This window comes from Cebidichthys violaceus, unplaced genomic scaffold (assembly GCF_023349555.1).
Source record: "Cebidichthys violaceus isolate CVI_PGR_0920_01 unplaced genomic scaffold, fCebVio1.0.p SCAF_20, whole genome shotgun sequence".
Lineage (NCBI taxonomy): Eukaryota > Metazoa > Chordata > Actinopteri > Perciformes > Stichaeidae > Cebidichthys > Cebidichthys violaceus.
In genome coordinates this window covers 9538183-9556936 of record NW_027176373.1, presented here as the reverse complement: position 1 = coordinate 9556936, position 18754 = coordinate 9538183, and the positions used below count along the sequence as shown (strand labels likewise).

At 42.7% G+C, this 18754-nt stretch overlaps 1 protein-coding gene across 3 annotated transcripts; it reads left to right on the top strand.

Moving 5' to 3' along the window:
• The first annotated feature begins 532 nt into the window (after positions 1–532).
• On the top strand, positions 533–18740 carry fgf13b (fibroblast growth factor 13b). 3 transcript variants are annotated; one of them, XM_068716158.1, is made up of 5 exons: positions 533–723; positions 10594–10704; positions 13136–13239; positions 14450–14648; positions 17335–18740. In XM_068716158.1, exons 1-5 carry the CDS (start codon positions 675–677, stop codon positions 17472–17474), a joined length of 603 nt encoding a protein of 200 aa, XP_068572259.1. In that variant the 5' UTR covers positions 533–674; the 3' UTR covers positions 17475–18740. The 3 variants fall into 3 exon arrangements, with proteins under 3 accessions (XP_068572259.1, XP_068572260.1, XP_068572258.1); XM_068716159.1 differs by lacking the exon at positions 533–723 and adding an exon at positions 6159–6207; XM_068716157.1 differs by lacking the exon at positions 533–723 and adding an exon at positions 8688–10059.
• Positions 18741–18754: the final 14 nt, after the last annotated feature.

Genomic DNA, 18754 nt, shown 5'->3' with positions numbered 1-18754 from the left:
CCTCAGTATTCAGGAACTTACAGAATGTCTGTAATTGTATGAGTTAATAATGATTATAATTGTTTTAATTTATTAATGTTAATAGTTATTAGTAGTTAATAGGATTTTCCATAACCTGGCAACGTTATTAAATTATTCTTAATGTTGGCGTATAACTGATATAAATTATTGATCAACCATTAAAAAGCCATTAGTTAGAGCTTAAAGCCCTTAAAGGGAGCTTTATTAGTACCTGTAATTGTTTAAATAGTTCCAATATCTGATTGTATTGCCTTGGTTGAGTGCGTATGTGTGACATCTTTCTTTGTCTCTATATGTGCGCGTGCGAGTGCAGTTTTTGCGCGCGCACGTTTGGTAGCGCTCCTGTTGGTGTATGGTGGCTTGTAAAGACGCGGCGGGTCCTCAAACACTCGGGCTGACGAGAGAGAGAGAGAGAGAGAGAGAGAGAGAGAGAGAGAGAGAGAGAGAGAGAGAGAGAGAGAAAGAGAGAGAGAGAGAGAGAGAGAGAGAGAGAGAGAGAGAGAAGCAGAGAGAGCGGCAGTGAGAGTTGGACTGTCAGCGGCGTTTGTGTGTGTGGAAAGAAATCTGACGAGGATGAAAAAGTAAAACCCACGACCTCGCATCTCTCACCTGAAGTTTGATTCAAGAACCAGCAGCAGCGGCGGCGGTTCTCCATGAGCGGAAAAACGAAAAGCAAAGAGGATAAAGACCATGCCGCCAAAGGTGAGTGATGATGAACCCGGATCAGATAGTCAGGATCAGGGATGAGATCCAGGGCGTTTTTTTTTTTTCTTTATTGTGAAGACAAAAGAGGGAATATCTGGTTTTGTGATGGTGCTGAGATCAGCAAACTGGCTACTTATTCCCATTGTCCACACAATACAGAATACAGAATACATAAGAGGGACAAGAAATATCGTTGGACACGTGTTTCAAAATAGGCTATAAAAAAACCCTCCAGAAAATCTAATTGTGTTTATAGATTATGTTGATGTAAGCACATTGGAAACATGTTTTCTCTTTAAAGATATCTTACTGCTTTTTTGCAAAAAGAGGAGGAGACAATACACCATGGTGCTCAAGATGAGAAATACAGCATGCCATGTATATATTATAAAATCGCTGACATCGTCTATTCCCCGCTGAAAGGGTTCCTGGGTCTCAGATGTAATTTCAGCAGCGCGCACACACAGATTAATTTCCTCCCCTCTGGACAGCAATATAGCCTACAATACACGCGTGATTCACGGCAATGGTAACCGGCATAGTATCATTACCATGGAGACATAAAAAGGGAGTTGCCCGTGTAATCGATGCACGAGACCCGCACATTCACAAAAAAAGGGAAGCAGGAAGATGGAGCGTGCAGGGATTTTCGCCATAATGTAGCCTAGAAGTCCAATCAATCAGTTTGGCTATTAAGAATATTCTGTATTATTATATAAACAATATTTATACGTTTTTGCCAAAAATCTAAAATCATAATTGTTGTTTCTGTCTTTCCAATCATCTCAAGTGGAGGTTAGGGCAGTAAACCACATGTCTATGTCTTCTGCCCTCACTTTGTGAGTAGGTTCACAGTGCATGTGAGCTAGACACACTTACAATAAAGTTTGAAGTCAACAGTTGGTCTTGACTAAAAAATGTGAAAACCTTGGAAATGAAATGATGCTATTTTGTGGGACCAAAGTGATCAGTCACTCGACATCCATATTGTTGTGTGACGTGTGAGAACAGAATTGTGATATTAAGTTCAGAGAAAATCTATTACATCACGTGGAATAAAGGTCATTATTTTATCGGTTAGCTTGTTTTTATCGGCATCTGAATTTGGTAGAAATCCAAACAGCTGCAGGTAAAACAATAAATCTGCAATGAAATCGATGTGCAAATTATTTGCGTTTGGTCTGAAAATACTTTAATTGTCGTTTGCTAATGAGCTCCTCACTGCCAAATGAGGCCGGAGGGAGAACATCCACTGGTCCTTGATGTTTGGTGAAAGCTGCATGGATGCGCTTCCCCTAAAAGCCACAAGGGGCGACAATAAGCCTATTCCACACTTGAAACGTCGTATCATATGCGTTCTCCTAAGAAAGCCAGCAACACGTGAATTTCCGCTAGTTAAATGCTACGGTCTTTACAAAATAAACTCTACTTTTTATAGACAAAAAAACAGGTTTAGGCCACAAAACGTCGTGGTTAGGTTTAGGAAAACATCGTGAAATACTTAGTTAGGTTTAGGCAACAAAAACAAGTTTAGAAAAATATCGTTGTTTGGGTTAAAATAACTACAGGAGTGCCGTTATGTGACAAAAACAAAATCAACGTTGACTTCTCGTTTCACACGGGGAACGAACATTGGTCTCCTGGCTGAAAGATAACATCGTTAATTAATTGGACCCATCCACCCGTCTTCTTCAGAGATACTGCCAAACGGGGCCAGCTTGTCACTACTTACAGAAAAACTAAGTTGACAAATTACGAATCAACACAAACATTTTCTTGGTCGCAGACCTGAGAAAAGGCGTGATGTAACAATGCCAGTTAAACTCCAGCCGCTATGGTTCTGTGCCATTAGGGTTTGCTATAGCAACAGAGTGTTGAACTGAAACGAACGACGGCTGACAGAATAGTAATAAACCTTATTTATGGTAGCCTTAACTTATAAAGCATCTTTGAAGGATACAAAGCAAACACACCAATAAAAAGAAAAAAGCAATAAAAGCAAGCCAATAAGTAGGAAGGGTGCTTTGAAAGATGATACATCCACTGAGAGACCAGAACCATGATAACCCCTGTGTACACTGGAATGCATTCCAATACTACAGTCCTATAATAAATTCTGCCTGTGTGACACTAAACGTTGTGGAACCAAATATGAGACCTTCCAGTAAAATGCTACCCAGTATAGAGTCAAAGGACAGCAGCAATGTTCACTCTTATCACAGAAATACGTCATGTCCGATGCACTTTTCCCCTAAAATATCTTCATCAATAACCCGCTCCACCTCGGGTGGACGGACATAATAAAAATGGTGTTAAGGATTAAGTTTGGGTGGAACAAGAACTCATTAACATCTTGTTCTTAAAGAGATTAGGCTTATAAATGTGGATTAAAACTAGATGTGCTTGCGTGTGTGTTTGTGTGTGTGTGTGTGTGTGTGTGTGTGTGTGTGTGTGTGTGTGTGTGTGTGTGCATGTGTGCGGACTCCCAAATAGGCAGCAGGAGAGGATTCATAGAGACACTATTGTTAATTAACCCAGATTGTGACCCAGCAATATGGCAGCAGAGGTCAACATTGCACAGCCATTAAGGCCCATCCAAGACATCACTGAACCACACCTGACTGTGATGTAGTGATGTCAGCACGTAGTCCAGAAATAATGCACTACGAGCACATAACGAGAACAAAACTTGTATTGTAACAACTTTGGTCATACTCGACAGCATCATGAAGTCAAAGTTTCAATTTGTTTTTGGTTACTTTAGTTTATTACCAAATACCAGCAAAACCAATGACATTCAGCCTCAACTGTTCTTTGTGTTTAGTGCTAATTAGCAAATGTTAGTAAACTAGACTAAAACGTTGAGCATGCTAAACGTTATACCTGCTAAACCTCAGCATGTTAAAATTGCACTTGCGAGCTAGCATGCTTTGCATTTAGCTCAAAGCACTATTGTTATAATGTAGCCTCAAAGAGCCACTAATGAGGCTGCTAGATTTGTTTTTAATTATTACATGGTTAATCATATCACAATCATGATAGTTTTGTTTTAAAATTCTATTTAGATCCTGAAAAGATTACGTTTTCCATCATATCATTATAACAGGGACAACTTTCTGGATCTATGCACCAACAAATTCATATCACCTCCTGCCCACAATTAACTTTATCACATCGAAAGTAGTTTCTCAAGGAGAGCAAAATGGCTCGTTGTGGATACTGAGCTATAATTTGAGAGTACAATGTGTGAACAGTAGAATATTTAATGTATCGATGTTATCCCTTAGTTGAGGCTCCACCATTTGTGCTGCTATATGCTACGGTAGATGAGGGGCTGTCATAAACTGGGGCTGGCAATTTGAAGAGTGTGGATAAAAATAGAAATGTGACAGGGATGTGATGGAGCTCTCAATGCAACAAAACGTGTTCTCCATATTGGCCATTAGTCAGCCAAAGCCTAATCAACTTTTTTAAATGCCAATCCTTTTTTTCTATTCTTGCCATTACTATAATATCAAATATATGTATCAAATATACAGTAATAGAAGTGTGTTATTATTATTACAAGAAGAGATAGTAGTCACAGTAGTGTGGCAGCAATCAGGCTCTTTAATAAGATAGTACCATTCAATTCAGATATCAAGGGTTGCAGACTGTGTGGTGCACATGAGAGTAAGGAAGATAAACAGATACTATTCTGGGGCTCCCCCCCTTTTCCCCTTTTACACACACACACACACACACACACACACACACACACACACACACACACACACACACACACACACACACACACACACACACACTTCCTTTTTCTGTTATCTGATCATATAGCGCCATCTAGTGGCTGATAATGTGAATCACTAAAAGACAGCTATTGCTTTCCAAAACCTTAAGGGAAACTCCATCGAGGTTTTTGTGAATTGACTACAGTGATTGGATACTGGCTTCCTGCCCAGGCTGTTTGCCTAAATGTTCCTGCTGGCATCTTTGTGGTTTTGTATTTCAGGCCAAGGCTACAAGGCTATTTTGAGAGATGTGGTGTGTTTGTTCAAAGCTAGAATGGTATTTCCATTCAGTTGAGACAACTCAAGAAAACAAAATCTGCCCACAGGCCCACAGTGACCCAGTAAATCCCTCTGCTTGATCCAACAGAGTTACTTCCTCATCACAGGAGGCCACAGCATAATTCATTTTATTAAGAGATTTGGAAAATCGGAATGAGAAGCACATTACCTTCACAGATGTTTTTTCTCAGATAACTTAGATGTTTCTTTTTCTAGTTTGACTTTTCCAAGTTGCTGAGTGTGCATATTTCTCAGCAACATCCTGCTTTACTGCCTTCAATGGCTTTTATAGGCTCCTGTACTGCAGCATACGCAGCAGCGGACACTCTGCGATCTGTGATACTTTGTGTATCATCTCAGTAATGTGGATGCCGTTGTGTTTTAACAGGCTGCTTCACAGGAAGCACTGTAACAGCACAACAATATAATGGGCTGATAATGTAGAGTTATGGGTGGCCGTGTAGAGTCTGTATGTAATTCTGGACTGGCGGCATTGCTCTGAGTTACTATATACAGTAATGTGCTATGAGGGTGTGCATTCATTGAGGGTAGCCCACAGACCCACTGAGAGATACAGTACAACGGCATTAAGTGCGTGTGTGTATTTGAGTGCATGCTGTGCAAGTTTGTCTATTTTTTTTTTTTTAAATCCATGGATTTTAACTTGTATTTGTTTGTGATTAGAGCCTTAACATGCAGTTTACCCCTTTGTGTCCCCTTAAGGAGTTTTATGGTTGTTTAATCATCGTATTTCAACATGAAAGCATCTTATATTATCTGTACCATCTTATCTCTTCATTGAAGCTATATCACACTCAATGGAGTATTACAACTCAAACTACTCCTAAATGGCAGTGCTAAAGTACAGTGACACAGACAGTGTAGCGGTCTTACTTAAAAAAGTAAAAACGTATCCAGTAAGGAGAAATACATGGCTAGTTTTTTGGTAAACAGTATTAGCCTCAGTGAGTGTAGGCTACCTGGTTAATAAAGTTAGAGGCTACTGAGAGGTTTACACACACACACACACACACACACACACACACACACACACACACACACACACACACACACACACACACACACACTTCCTCGATAGCGCCTTGGATTTGGGAACGGCCTGCTGGCTGCCTCCCTCTCTTATTGTGCCAGATCAGCGGGGCATTGAGATGAATCATTGATGACCGGTTCCAACGGCTTAATGGCCTCTAATGTTCTGTAATGATCTCCCGTCAACGCCATGCGCGCAGCCTTAATGGATCCAATGCCGTGGAGAATTCTCTGGCTTGAACTTCGGTAATTCCTCTTCTTTTCGTGGAGCAGCGCACAACGGGAAGTGCGAAAAGCCATGAGCACAAGGCTCCGGAGCTCCACGGGCGCAGCATGAGTTTCCCTCTCCGCCGATCGACCTCAGGTAGGACCGGGGGGGAACGATTTGGAATAACGAGATTTGACCCGGCCTAACTATCCTGCTACAAAAGAAGGAGCATAACTCGGCCATTTGGGAATATACTTTTATAGGGGAAAAGGGATAAACATATAGTTAAAGTTGAGGTCAACGGAAGTCTCCGAAGGGATTTTCTGAAATGCTGCCTCGGTGCTTTTGTTGATGATACTTCTATTTTATAAAGTTGTGTTTGAAATAAGTCGATCATTTTTGGGATAAAGTAAGTAAGACGTGTGTTTTTAACTCAGTTAAAACTTGAAGCGCTGTCCGTGGTCCTAAAAGCAGCACCAGGCGCGCCCTGCTACTCAGAGGGACTGCTGGACCGTTTGATTAGACTCATGTACATCCATTCATAATGTATGGCCTTGTAATTTAGGTTCTTCGTATTATTCTGATGTATCCTTTGCATCCTTGAGAACGATTTCAAAGCATTTCAGGAATTGAGATCCTGCACTTAGGCCTGTCGGTGTCCTCCACACTCACAGGGCAGATTTCACAACTCCAACTTTTAAAATATCACAAAATTTGACAGAAGTATCAGTTGTGGAGTGCTAAAAAAATCAGAGACCCTGAATCAAAAGTGTCGGCTCCTAGCACAAATCCTGTTTCTGTCAAAGTCCATGTCAGCCTGCAGGGCGGTTTCTCTCATCGTCTACTCTACCAAAATAAAATCAAGCAAAACTCTGAATTTTACATCAAGCATCCCAAAAATGATTCAGGTAAAAGGAAAGCACGTCAATTTCAGAGATCTTCAACGGATACATAAGTACTTTGTATCACACTGTTCACTGCTGTCTTTCATTGTCGACCTGCTAAAGGCCTCAAAGTGTTTATCTTCATTATGAATACTGCTGCATGCTGCTGGGTTTCTGATCACACTCTAACTGGCACTTATGGCTAGACAGAGAATCACACACTCTCTCTGGATATTTGCTGTGTAGTTTTCTCTGTCGGGATTATCTCCCTCTTCTCCACCTTTTTTTGTCAAAATGTATTGCTGTAGGCTACAGAGCTCCAACCAAACCTTATAGAAGTTGACATGCTTTTAATCATAGAAAAGACTAGATCAGCTCAAATGTATCTTTTAGATCACCTTATTTTCATTTGATTGTATAAATGCAACAGTCTATATATACACCTTAATTAATCTACGCTATTTATTTGCAGCCATTTATTTATGCAACTGGGATATTTTCTAATCCTGAGAACAAATCAATTAGTAATTATTTCCTCTGTGTTATTTGGTTGCACATTTTGTTTCCACTGATTTGCTTATTGATTGACATACTTTCTGTAACATTTCAATTTGTTACTGTGCTGATTTAAGGCTAAAGCATGATAGACTGTCGTGATTATGTTCTTCAGAGGCACCTTGTTTCTGGTTTGTTCGCCCTGCAGCTTGTATTGTCACATTTTGTTACCTCTGGTCTTTGCTGCTTTTGCGTTTAGGGGCACATGATGTAGTTTTTAAAAGCATGGAGCTCATAAATGAAAGATGAAGGCTTCGCTTTCAGTCACTTCATTACAGTGGTTGTACACATTTGCTTTTAAATTCTGATGTTTTAGATGACATCGCAGACTGGTTATGAAATATTTTATGGCTAAAGTGTCGTCTCTCTCAGAGAGTGGGTTGAGCTGTACGATAAACACCTAAACTATATTTAACCGGACATTTACAAAGGTCTTACCTAACCAGAAGGCAACGAGTGTATGTTTAACTCCTTCAGTCAAGGACAGGCTAGAGGCTCCACTTCAGTGACCAGGTCCTGACCCCAGTTTCTATCCACAGTCCATCACTTTCTCCTCCAGACAGGCTTATTCTCACAGTGGGCTACTGAGATGTCCACTTCAGTCATGTCATGTACTGCTCATCACGTCCTCTTGCTTTCCAGCCATCGATTTTCCACCGGTGAACAGCATGCATTGGCTCGGCCTGCTGCTCGGCGCCGGGTGCCACGGGTCGACCTCCACCGCGAGTCAGTCGGCTTTTTGTCCGCAAACCCCGTCTCCCTCAAGACCCATTGGGAGTTGGCAGTTGCCACGCGCCACCGCAAGTGTATCTGCCTCTGACAGCTGTGCATCTGTTTTCTTGCGAAGGCTCGCCTGCGGCCAGTCGACATGCGTGAATTGGCCGTTTTGCTGCTGTACATGTGTGTGCGTCCGTTCTGGTGCGAATGCAAATGAGACATCTAGGAAAAAAAAGACACTGCTCATCCGGAATGAAGAGCTGTCTCCGTTACTCGCCTCCTTGCACGCTGCAGCCTTTCAGCAGTGGTGAACCTCTGCACCAAAATAAGATGAGAGCCCCTCCTTTACCCACTTTCTCTCTCTCTCTCACAGACACACACACACTAGGTCTCTCTCGACCTTCCATTATTGTCCCTTCACTTGCATTTCTCTTGTCTTTCCTCCTCATATTGAACTCTAATTCTTCATGCCTCCACATGTATCTCCTTTCCTCTTCCTCCAGCCTCACACACTCAATATTGTACATCTCTCTCACTCCCTTTACGTCTTTTCATTTCCCCCCCTCTCCTTCATTCATCTTTCTATTTTCCCAATCCATTTGTAGGTTGTGTACAAGCTTCGCCCTCTCTCTCCCTTTCTCTCCCTCTCTCTCCCTCTCTCAACAAACTCAATATCTCATTTTCTCCCTTGCGCCCCCCTTTTCCATTAGTCCTCCTCCCATTAATTCACCTGCCTGTCTGCACTCCCTTTCATTTCACTGTTTATTTTTTCTCACTCCTCCTTTATTACATCCCCCCTCGGATCTCTCCACCTCTCCGCCTATCACACGCACACACACACCAGCATTCAGGGTAACATGTAACTATCATGCCGCGTGGGGTTCAGGGATACAGGTGTCCTATGAGGAGGAGCGGCCCAAACGCCCCTCATCACACCCCTCCGACCCTCTCCACACACGGACACACGCACACATACAACACGTACACATGCCCCCCACCCCCCTTCCTCGTTCCTCTTCTTCGGGGCGGGCAGGGCTGCAGCAGTTTTATGAACGGCACGGCTGCATGCATCTTGATCCCATTCCTTTCATTGACAAACATTCCGGTTGCTGCATTTCTGTCACGGACAGCGTCGAGGAGCGGAGCGTCGCCGGGGAGCGGTGCAGAGCGGCAGCGGCAGTAGAGGAAGCCACAGCTGCAGTGATCCTTTAGCAACAACCCCCGGTGTTGTTCGCACCAGTTTATAAGCTGTTGATTCGCCACTTGGACCCGGACTGGATCCCTTACGCACCCCCTCTTCCTCCTCCACGGTCTCTCGGGACACCTGAGGTTGGGGGTGGGGGGGGTGGGGGGGTTAAGACGGATTTTGCCACTCGGACCCATCAGGGGACGTGAGGCGGCGTCATCACCGCTCACTCACTGGCAGATTATTGGAATTGTTTAACGACGACCATGAAGCGCCCGGACGCACCGATGGAGGATTCCGGACACTTTTTCAAATCACGAGACAGCAGCGGCCGGTTCGTGATGCGAACTGAGCCGTGGGTGGTGTAGACTACCTCCCCGCACCCTACACACCCCCACCGCCTTATTCGCGAACACCCCCCCATCCTCCCAACCGGGACGCGCAGCCTTGTTTCACTCTATCGGAGGAACATGTCCCGGGCAGCGGCTATCGCGAGCTCCCTGATCCGCCAGAAGCGGCAGGCACGGGAGAAGGCGAATGCTTGCCGCGGGACCGGCAGCCCGATCAACAGCAAAGGCACAAACGAAAAGCCGAGCAAGCTGAACGTGTTCTCGCGTGTCAAATTGTTTGGATCGAGGAAGAAACGGAAGAAAAAGCGACCACCAGGTCTGAGAGTGGGGGGAGAGAAAAGTGGGGAAGCCACGAGCTGCACCACCATCACCACCTCAACCATCTTCACCAGCATCATCATCATTACCATCATCACCACCAACCAACACCATTTTCTCTCATCACTGAGGCTGGTCCTTCATCACTTCACCATTCATCATCTCCTGTGGTTCAGGAATCAGTCCTGTTGCGTGACACCACAAACGTCACATGTGAACAACTTTGTGTTGTCCCGCAGCAAAGTGTTATAGCAGCGTGCGTCTCACTCATTTAAACAGGATCCCACTTTAAGCAGTGCTTGAGCTATACTCCTGTTATCACGTTGGAGCTGTCAACATTTTTAGGGGGATTTGTGTGTGCGCCACATTGTACAGGGGTCAGGGATCGACATTGAGGGCCCACTGATTGGAAGAATAATCAGCTAATTCTCCTCCTGATACTTCCAGCTTATTGGTGATTGCTCGATTTGACACATTTGATAAAATGACAGTGAATGCAGTTAATGTGTATCCTCTGCTCTGCTCCTCTCAGAGCCCCAGTTAAAGGGCATTGTGACCAGGCTTTCCAGTCGCCAGGGCTTCCAGCTGCAGATGCAGCCTGACGGCACCATTGATGGAACCAAGGATGAAGACAGCACTTATGGTAAGTCCAACTCTGGCCTTTGGACTTAAATAGTACTAGAAGTCCTTTTAATTTTAAATTACTCTTAATTTGCTTTCTATTTCAAAAATCAACTTGGGCTGCAACTAACCAGTCTTTTCATTGAGGATTAATCAGCTGATAACTTTCCACTAATTGATGCATGCTTTTGGCATTTGGTCAGAAGAAAGTCAAAAATGGGGATCATAATTTCCCAGAGGCTAAGGCAAAATCTTCAAAATGCTTAAAACCCAAATCTATTTAATATCACATATGACAAAGAAAAGCAATACATCATCACATTTTAGAATCTAAAACCAGCAAATGTTTGATATTTTTTCTTGGGAAAATGACAAACTAACGATTATTGCAGATTATTTTCTGTCATTTGACTAATCGATTAATCAACTCATCGTTTTAGCTTTGTAATCTGCTTCAGAGAACTTCAGTTACCACAAATGGAAAGATAAATGTGTGTTACACCAACGCTGGCACATACAGTATAAATGCATGGTTACTGCTTTTCTATGCTGGTGTAGAGAAATAACAGGCTGAATCAAATGTAGTCAACCCCCATTTGCTGTACTTACAAAAGTAAAGTAAAATAAAATGATATAATAACTTACAGTAGAAACTGAAACCATGCTTTCTTTTTATCTTAAGCTTCAATATTACTTAAAAATACAATAGATAAATGCAACATATCGAAGGTTCCCTATCAACCAAGGTCTGTTTGATTTCAATTCCCATACACCCACTTTAGTGTTATCATCCAAAACCAGTCTAAATCCAATTTAATGATACACTCCATTCTCTGGAAATCGGTCTGATGTGTGAATTTATCTCAGACAGTCACTCAGCAACATGTCAGGTGTTCATTTAATTGGGAAACTGGTGGCTGCTTTTTCCTCCAACTGTCAGACGGTATCCTGGCAATCGATCTGTGTTAAATGTTACCTGGTTAAAGAAATAGATTTAATATCCACAGGATGCAGATTGCAAAATATACTTGAAGCGATCCAGAGAACCCACTTTCTATTTCTCTCTCTCACTCAAACACACACACACACACACACACACACACACACACACACACACACACACACACACACACACACACACACACACAGGCTACAATGTGTGATTGCTACGGATAATTGAATTCTGCTGCTGTGGTTCAGACGGTGATCCCTCTCCTTCTCGTGCACAGTTGGTGTTGCCAGCATCACGCATTAATCTCTGCTGTACTTCCCGGGCCACCAACTGTTGTGTGTACAAGAAGAGAGAGAGACACAGCTACAGAGGAGGCATGTTCTTTAATTAGATGATTACAAGGTGTACACATGAAGTAAAACGCCCACCCACGTGAAATCAGTCAACCGTGACCGTGTTTCAGTGGGTAATCCATGTAATCCACATCTCCATATAACCGCAGTCATTATAAAGAACATGGTTTGGCTAAATGAGTGTAATTATACGAGGGCCTGGCTCATCAAACGTCCCGGGATAATTATGTTCCCTGCTACAGAGCTTTTACTGTGGAAACATAAAATACGCTTTGCTTCTGCCCGATTGCACACAAACGGAGAAAACAACAACAACAACAACAAATAATATGAAACAAACAATATCAGTGTTGTATATGATTATTAAATCTATACTAATTTTGTTACCAAATTAGATTCTTTATCTGTTCATCTGAAATAAAATAAGATCAGACAATCTGTGCTTCAATGTCACACTTACTGACGTACATTAAGAGTGAGGAACCCAATCAGCTTAACATTGTGTCACCCTTGTGCCTCACAACGGACATCTTGAGCTTTTTTAAATTGTATTCTATCTCTTTGGCTGTGCTAATGCATAGGGCTTACATTTTGGCAATAATATCGACACCAAATAAAAAAAATTCCATTGAAGGTGTCATTGGGTCATTTTTTAACTAACTTCTGATATTTCATTGGCTAAATGATGAATCCATTTGATATGAAACACAGTTGACAGATTAGCTGCGAATGGAAAGAATCCTTAGTTGTAGCTCCAGTAGGATATATTTTAAGTTGTAAGAGTAAAACATAGCTTTAAACCTAAACTAGTCATTGCACTGCTAAATGTTTTCCAAACCCTGCTTTGCGATGTGCCTTTTGCAGATTCTAACCCTTTTCCACGTTTTAATGTCGGCTGTAAAATCATTAGTGTAATTCAGCGGCCTTAGCGCCTCACTGACCTTGTCAAATAGCTTCTCTGTGTCAAAATGGAGGTGTCGTCAGACCAGATGCTTCCATATTGATGAGGATTTTTCTCTCAGTTTCCCCCTGTGTTCACTTTGTGACTGCTCATTTGTTTTCTGTGTGTGTTTGTTTGTCGTGTGTGTGTGTGTGTGTGTGTGTGTGTGTGTGTGTGTGTGTGTGTGGATTAATGTTTGCATTCATAGCTGTGTTCAACCTGATCCCAGTGGGGCTTCGTGTGGTGGCCATCCAGGGCGTCCAGACCAAACTCTATCTGGCAATGAACAACGAAGGCTTTCTCTACACCTCTGTAGGTCACCACGCTCTCACAGACACACACACACACACACACACACACACACACACACACACACCACCATCATTATCATCATCATCATTACAGACCGTGGAGGACTGAAATCTCTTCTTTGGGTCAAGTTGAGTGATGAATCAGCAGCTCTAAGTGTGACCTGTCTCATTATCATCCCATCATCACATCAATACTTTAACTACAGCATTGCATTGTGAGTCAGCTGCCACTGGGTGTCATAATACAGTGTGTGAAACTCGCTTCTCTATCTACTGATATTGTAGCTTCACAGGATTGATTTCAGATCATCCACTAGCCTCCTTTGGTTTATCTCCCTGCAGCCACCCTTTGATAGGAAGATTAAGTTTTGTCCATTCACACAGACAGATCTTGAGATTTGTTTTCATGCCTTTCATCCCAGCGAGATTTACACATACATCCCCCACTGTGCATGTCTTCAGACCGGTCAGAAGGCAGTGTTGGTTGCAGTGCCTCACTCTAGCTCTCGAGCGGGGATGGTGGGCGGTGTGAATGCAAGAACAAAAAAAGAATCAACAACAATAACACGCACTTATACCGCCACAATATCTGGCCCATCACGTCCAGTCCTGGAGGCTTGACGTCGGTCATAACACTCATATCACCCGCTTCATCTTCTCACCCGATGTTAAATACACAAACTATTTATACACGGATACACACAAAAGCACATATGTCCGTCTGTTTGCACTGAATCCATTTCACAAGATCTCACACACACAAAGCTAGTTTGAAATTCATTAACGGATGGCAGAGAGAAAGAGCATTCTTTCTTTCTGTAGCTTCCCGTTCCCTCCGGCAACCTGGGCTCCATCTTTCTCTCAGTGGACTGGTTGGTATTCAAGGGAGTAACCGGTTGCTATGGAGATGCAGGAATAAGGAAATGCAAATGTCAGCTGTCCTAAGTTGGTGCAGTTTGTTCTCGGAGACTATCGCCCGGCCGTGATAATGATTCAAACAGCGGACCAACTGATGGATGAATACACTGATGGCAATATGGTGGAATGATTTAATGTTTTTTGTTAGTGGAGTTGCCATTACAAACTCATTCCTTCTGTGACTCAGCTCCTTCTCTGAGGCGAACGCCCTCACCTCTCCATGTCTACTTCATCACCTACTTGTCTTCTTTGTTTTATGATTTGTTCTAATGTCTGACATGCTTTCCCCTCAGGAACATTTTACACCCGAGTGTAAGTTCAAGGAGTCGGTGTTTGAGAACTATTACGTCACCTACTCCTCCATGCTGTACCGGCAGCAGGCCTCGGGTCGGGCCTGGTACCTCGGACTCAACAAGGAGGGTGGAATCATGAAGGGAAACCACGTCAAGAAGAACAAGGCCGCCGCACATTTCATACCGAAACCACTCAAAGGTAAAGGACGCAAACTGCACTTTACCACACAACGTCTTCGCAAGCAACAACCGACTTAAGTTAAACTTAAGTGGGCTTTTATTCTGCATAAGTATACATATTTCTAAATTTAAACAGCTTTAACCACTTAAGGCACCAGACAACTTGGTTTCAATAGAATTTCTCTATAACATTAAAGAGTTTGACACCAGAAAGCTTTTGTCACATTCATCTGCTGATGAGGGGAAGTTGCTCTGTTCTAACCTTAAATCACAGTTCACACAAGAAGGATTTTGTGAAACCACATCTAGTTTGGAAGCCAATCTTGGTCCAACATGCAACTTACAGACATGTGAAACTAGAAGCTTCCAGGATGCATAAAGAGAATGGCCTTTTCAGTGAAAAAGGAGACATCTTGTGTCTAACAGGTAAACTTAATGAAAAACATTAGCATAGTCATAGATTCTGGATTTTTCAATGACGCAGAGGGAGTAGATGTCATTGTCACAAATTGTAAGTAGTTTATTGATTAGACAAATTATTATTTAAAGAAGGGTCATTTCATATGCCTTACAAAAACCTGGTGTAGAAATAGTAAGTATTTCTCTATAATATTAAATATTCATGACAAAAAAAGCAGTAACCGGACATGAAAAAAAACATCCTGAGGGAACATTCACATGAAAAAAACCTGCATGCTACGATGACGATGAAGTTGCAGTAAATTAGCAGTAAGCCTCACTGACTAAACTAAACAAAGATAAATGGATTTCCAGCACCAAAACAAATCTAAAAGAAATCCCTCACAGTCGATTTGTCTTTAACCATTCGACCGAGCTGTCAGCCGGATGTTGTGACGTTCTTTGACGGCAAGACTGAAGCAATTAAAATATTCCATGAGATGGATAATAGAGCTCCGGTTTGATCCAAACTAAAATGATTGACTTCTCCTCCATTAATTTACCGTTATTTATGGAAGAAATAAAAATCTGCCCCATTAAACATCAGGAGGGGACCTTTAAATAATTATGATTAAATAAGCAACAAGCAACGTAGCGGCGAACACATCCTTAATTATTGTTTATGAAATTGAACATTCAAAAGCTGTGGTGTCTACATGGCAGCTGCAGGAACCATTAACTATGCAGTTTATATTTGCACTGGCAGTGGAGATTAGTGTGGCAGGTGAAATCTATATGGGGCACAGGTGCAACAGACTGTCTAATCATGCAGGGGTGATGGGAGATCTCGCAGTGACCGACTCATTGAAGCGCGAAAAAAACAAGGTCGTCTCCCGTACCCAGCCGAGTGACCAACTGCTGGTCAGGATAGTCGCTAAAGCCACACAAGCAAACAATCCACCACAGTCATCAGACGTTGTCTCCGATTGTCATTTGCCTCTAGTCTGATTGGTGCGTGGGAATATGTAACATTGTCTTTTTCCAACAGAACCCCTCTAGACAGATGTAGATATAGGTACGGTAAAATGCATGGTGTGAAATCCTTTTGGAAATAGAGCAAAGAACAAAAAATAGAATGAGAGAGAAAAATAAAGATTGGTTTTAGTGAATAGTTTTATATCAACAACTTCCTCTACTGTGAAAGGCAACTGTTTTCAGGGAACATGCTACCTGCCCAGCACCAAACAGCAGACAGACAAAGATGGTGTCTAGCCTGTGAACACAGTGGAGTATACAGCGCTGCAGAGGTGATGTATTTTTGCAGGCCAACACGGAAGTTAGCATCGCCATGGTTCCCCTCGACAAAAAGCACAATGTGATTTTTCCACTAGATTTGGATTATTACAAAATTGTAAAAAGCTCACGTTATTCTATATAAAATACTTCCGTCGCATGACTTCACGTCACCACCACCAGGCTCAAGGCGGACTGGTGTTCCATGTGATGAATGTTTTCTAGTCTCATTTAGCCACTTCTTAGCAACACCCTTTTTTAAGACACGTAAAAGCTTAAAAATTCACAAAAGCGGTATTTACTGAAATATTTTATGTCATGGAACAAAAGATTGAAATTACAGACCTTATTTTAGGCATGTAACCCAAAACCCACTCAAAAAAACCCATTGACTTTGAGACGAGAAGTGAAAAAAATGCAAAGTCATTTCCGGGATTTACTGCTCATTCCTGCAGCACCGTTGTTAACAGCTAAAGAGCCAGAAATTTGCCTCAGAGATAAGTGGAGAGCGAAACGAAGCTAAAAGGAGAGTGAATATTGGACGCAAACACGACTCCAAATGAATGCTAATGCTGCTCTGTACCTGCTGGGTGTGTAAATAGGCAACTGTTTTCTAACACGCTTGCAACTAAAAAGGGATCTACTGTCTCCATGTGGGCAAAAATAGAAAGAATATTCCAGTTTTGGTAAAAAAAGGTAATAAAAATAATAATTGTTTGTTTATGATTGAAGACTAGAGATCATCATTACTTCTATTTGTATGGATCATTGCATTACAGCTGAGCATTGTAGGAATTCCCCTTTGGCAGGCAGTACTTATTGTAAAACCAGAATTAATTCAACTTTCAATAAAGCAAACCTTTCAGTTTTCTACGTGCCCGTTGTGCCGGGGATCTAAATGTACCTGACTGCCTGAACAAGGCGTGCATACCAAACATGAGTGATTCAGTTCGACCAACAACTTAGCTGTCCATTTAATTAATGATTTGTGTCTTCTCTGTCTCTGTGTGCAGTGGCCATGTATAGGGAGCCCTCCCTCCACGACCTGACAGAACTCTCACGGTCGGGCAGCGGCACACCAACCAAGAGTCGCAGTGCTTCGGCCCTACTTAACGGCGGAGGGAAGTCGCCCAGCAACAATGACTTATCCTAGCCCCCCACCCCTCACACACACACACACACACACACACACACACACACACACACACATAGACCCACAGAAGACATACACACACGCACACACAAACACACACACACACACACAGATCTCAGGCCGACATGCCCACACATCCGGTTTGTGAGGTGTAGGCGAGGACTAAAATGACGGACGACAGGAATGTGTTCTTCCACTTAACGGAGCCCACTGTGACTGACTGTGATGTAAATAAATCAAGGACAATCAAGCCGTCTGGCTCTGCTGCTCTGGTCTGCAGAGGGACGGGACCTATGAATCTCTGCCCTTGACTGCTCTTCCTGCTGTATCATAACCAGAAAGAACAAGGGAGGGAGATGGGAGTAAGACGAGAGACGGTAGAGAGAGTCAGTCAGTCACATAGTCAGATAAACAGACTGTTACAGAGAACCAAAGAGTCCAAGTATTAACTAAGTTACTGCAGCGAAAAGGAAAGTGGCAAGAAAGTTAGGTGAGGGACAAAGGAAGGAAGGAAGTCTTTATCTATTCTACCATATGCTATGTTTACACAGAGCTCATGGGGTTAAGTCATATTTTTAAAATGACAAACGTATTCCTTGTACACTTATGAGGACTGATCATTTGTTTGCATGCAGGTGCGTGTGTGTGTGTGTGTGTGTTTGTTTGTTTGCGTTTGTGAGTGGTCAAGTACACGCCGTGCTTGCAGTAGGAGTGATGTGTGTGGGTGTGTGTGTGGGCAAGCGTGCGTGTGTGTGTGTGTATGTGTGTGTGTGTGTGTGTGTGCGCACGCATGTATCTGGGGGGAGGGAGGGAGGGAGTGGGATTTTACCTTTTTAAGATCTGTCGTATATCAGACAAACCTCCCGAGGGCTTTAGCAGGTAAAAATAAGGTTTACTGTATATGCTTCCATGCTTACTTCTTACAAGTGATGCTGTTGTTTATCTTTCCGTTTGCTGTTGTTGTCCCTTGCTGTTTGTTTGTTGTTGCATGGAAGCTTGTGGACCTCTGCTCAGTAGCAGCATGCCGAAGGTCCGTTTTTTTTTCTGGTCTTACGTGTTCCTGACCTAAAGTGAACACTAGTGAGCCAATAGTGTCAAACCAGAACACTAGTGAACCAATGGGAGGGTGTTGGAACACTACTGGACCAATAGTATTGCACCACAACATTAATGGACCAATGGTGTTGGACCAGAGCCAGAACCACCTGGACCAATGGGAGCACAGATTAACTTAATATTTTGGTTCCTGCTGTGGACAAACTAGAAATGCACTAAATAAA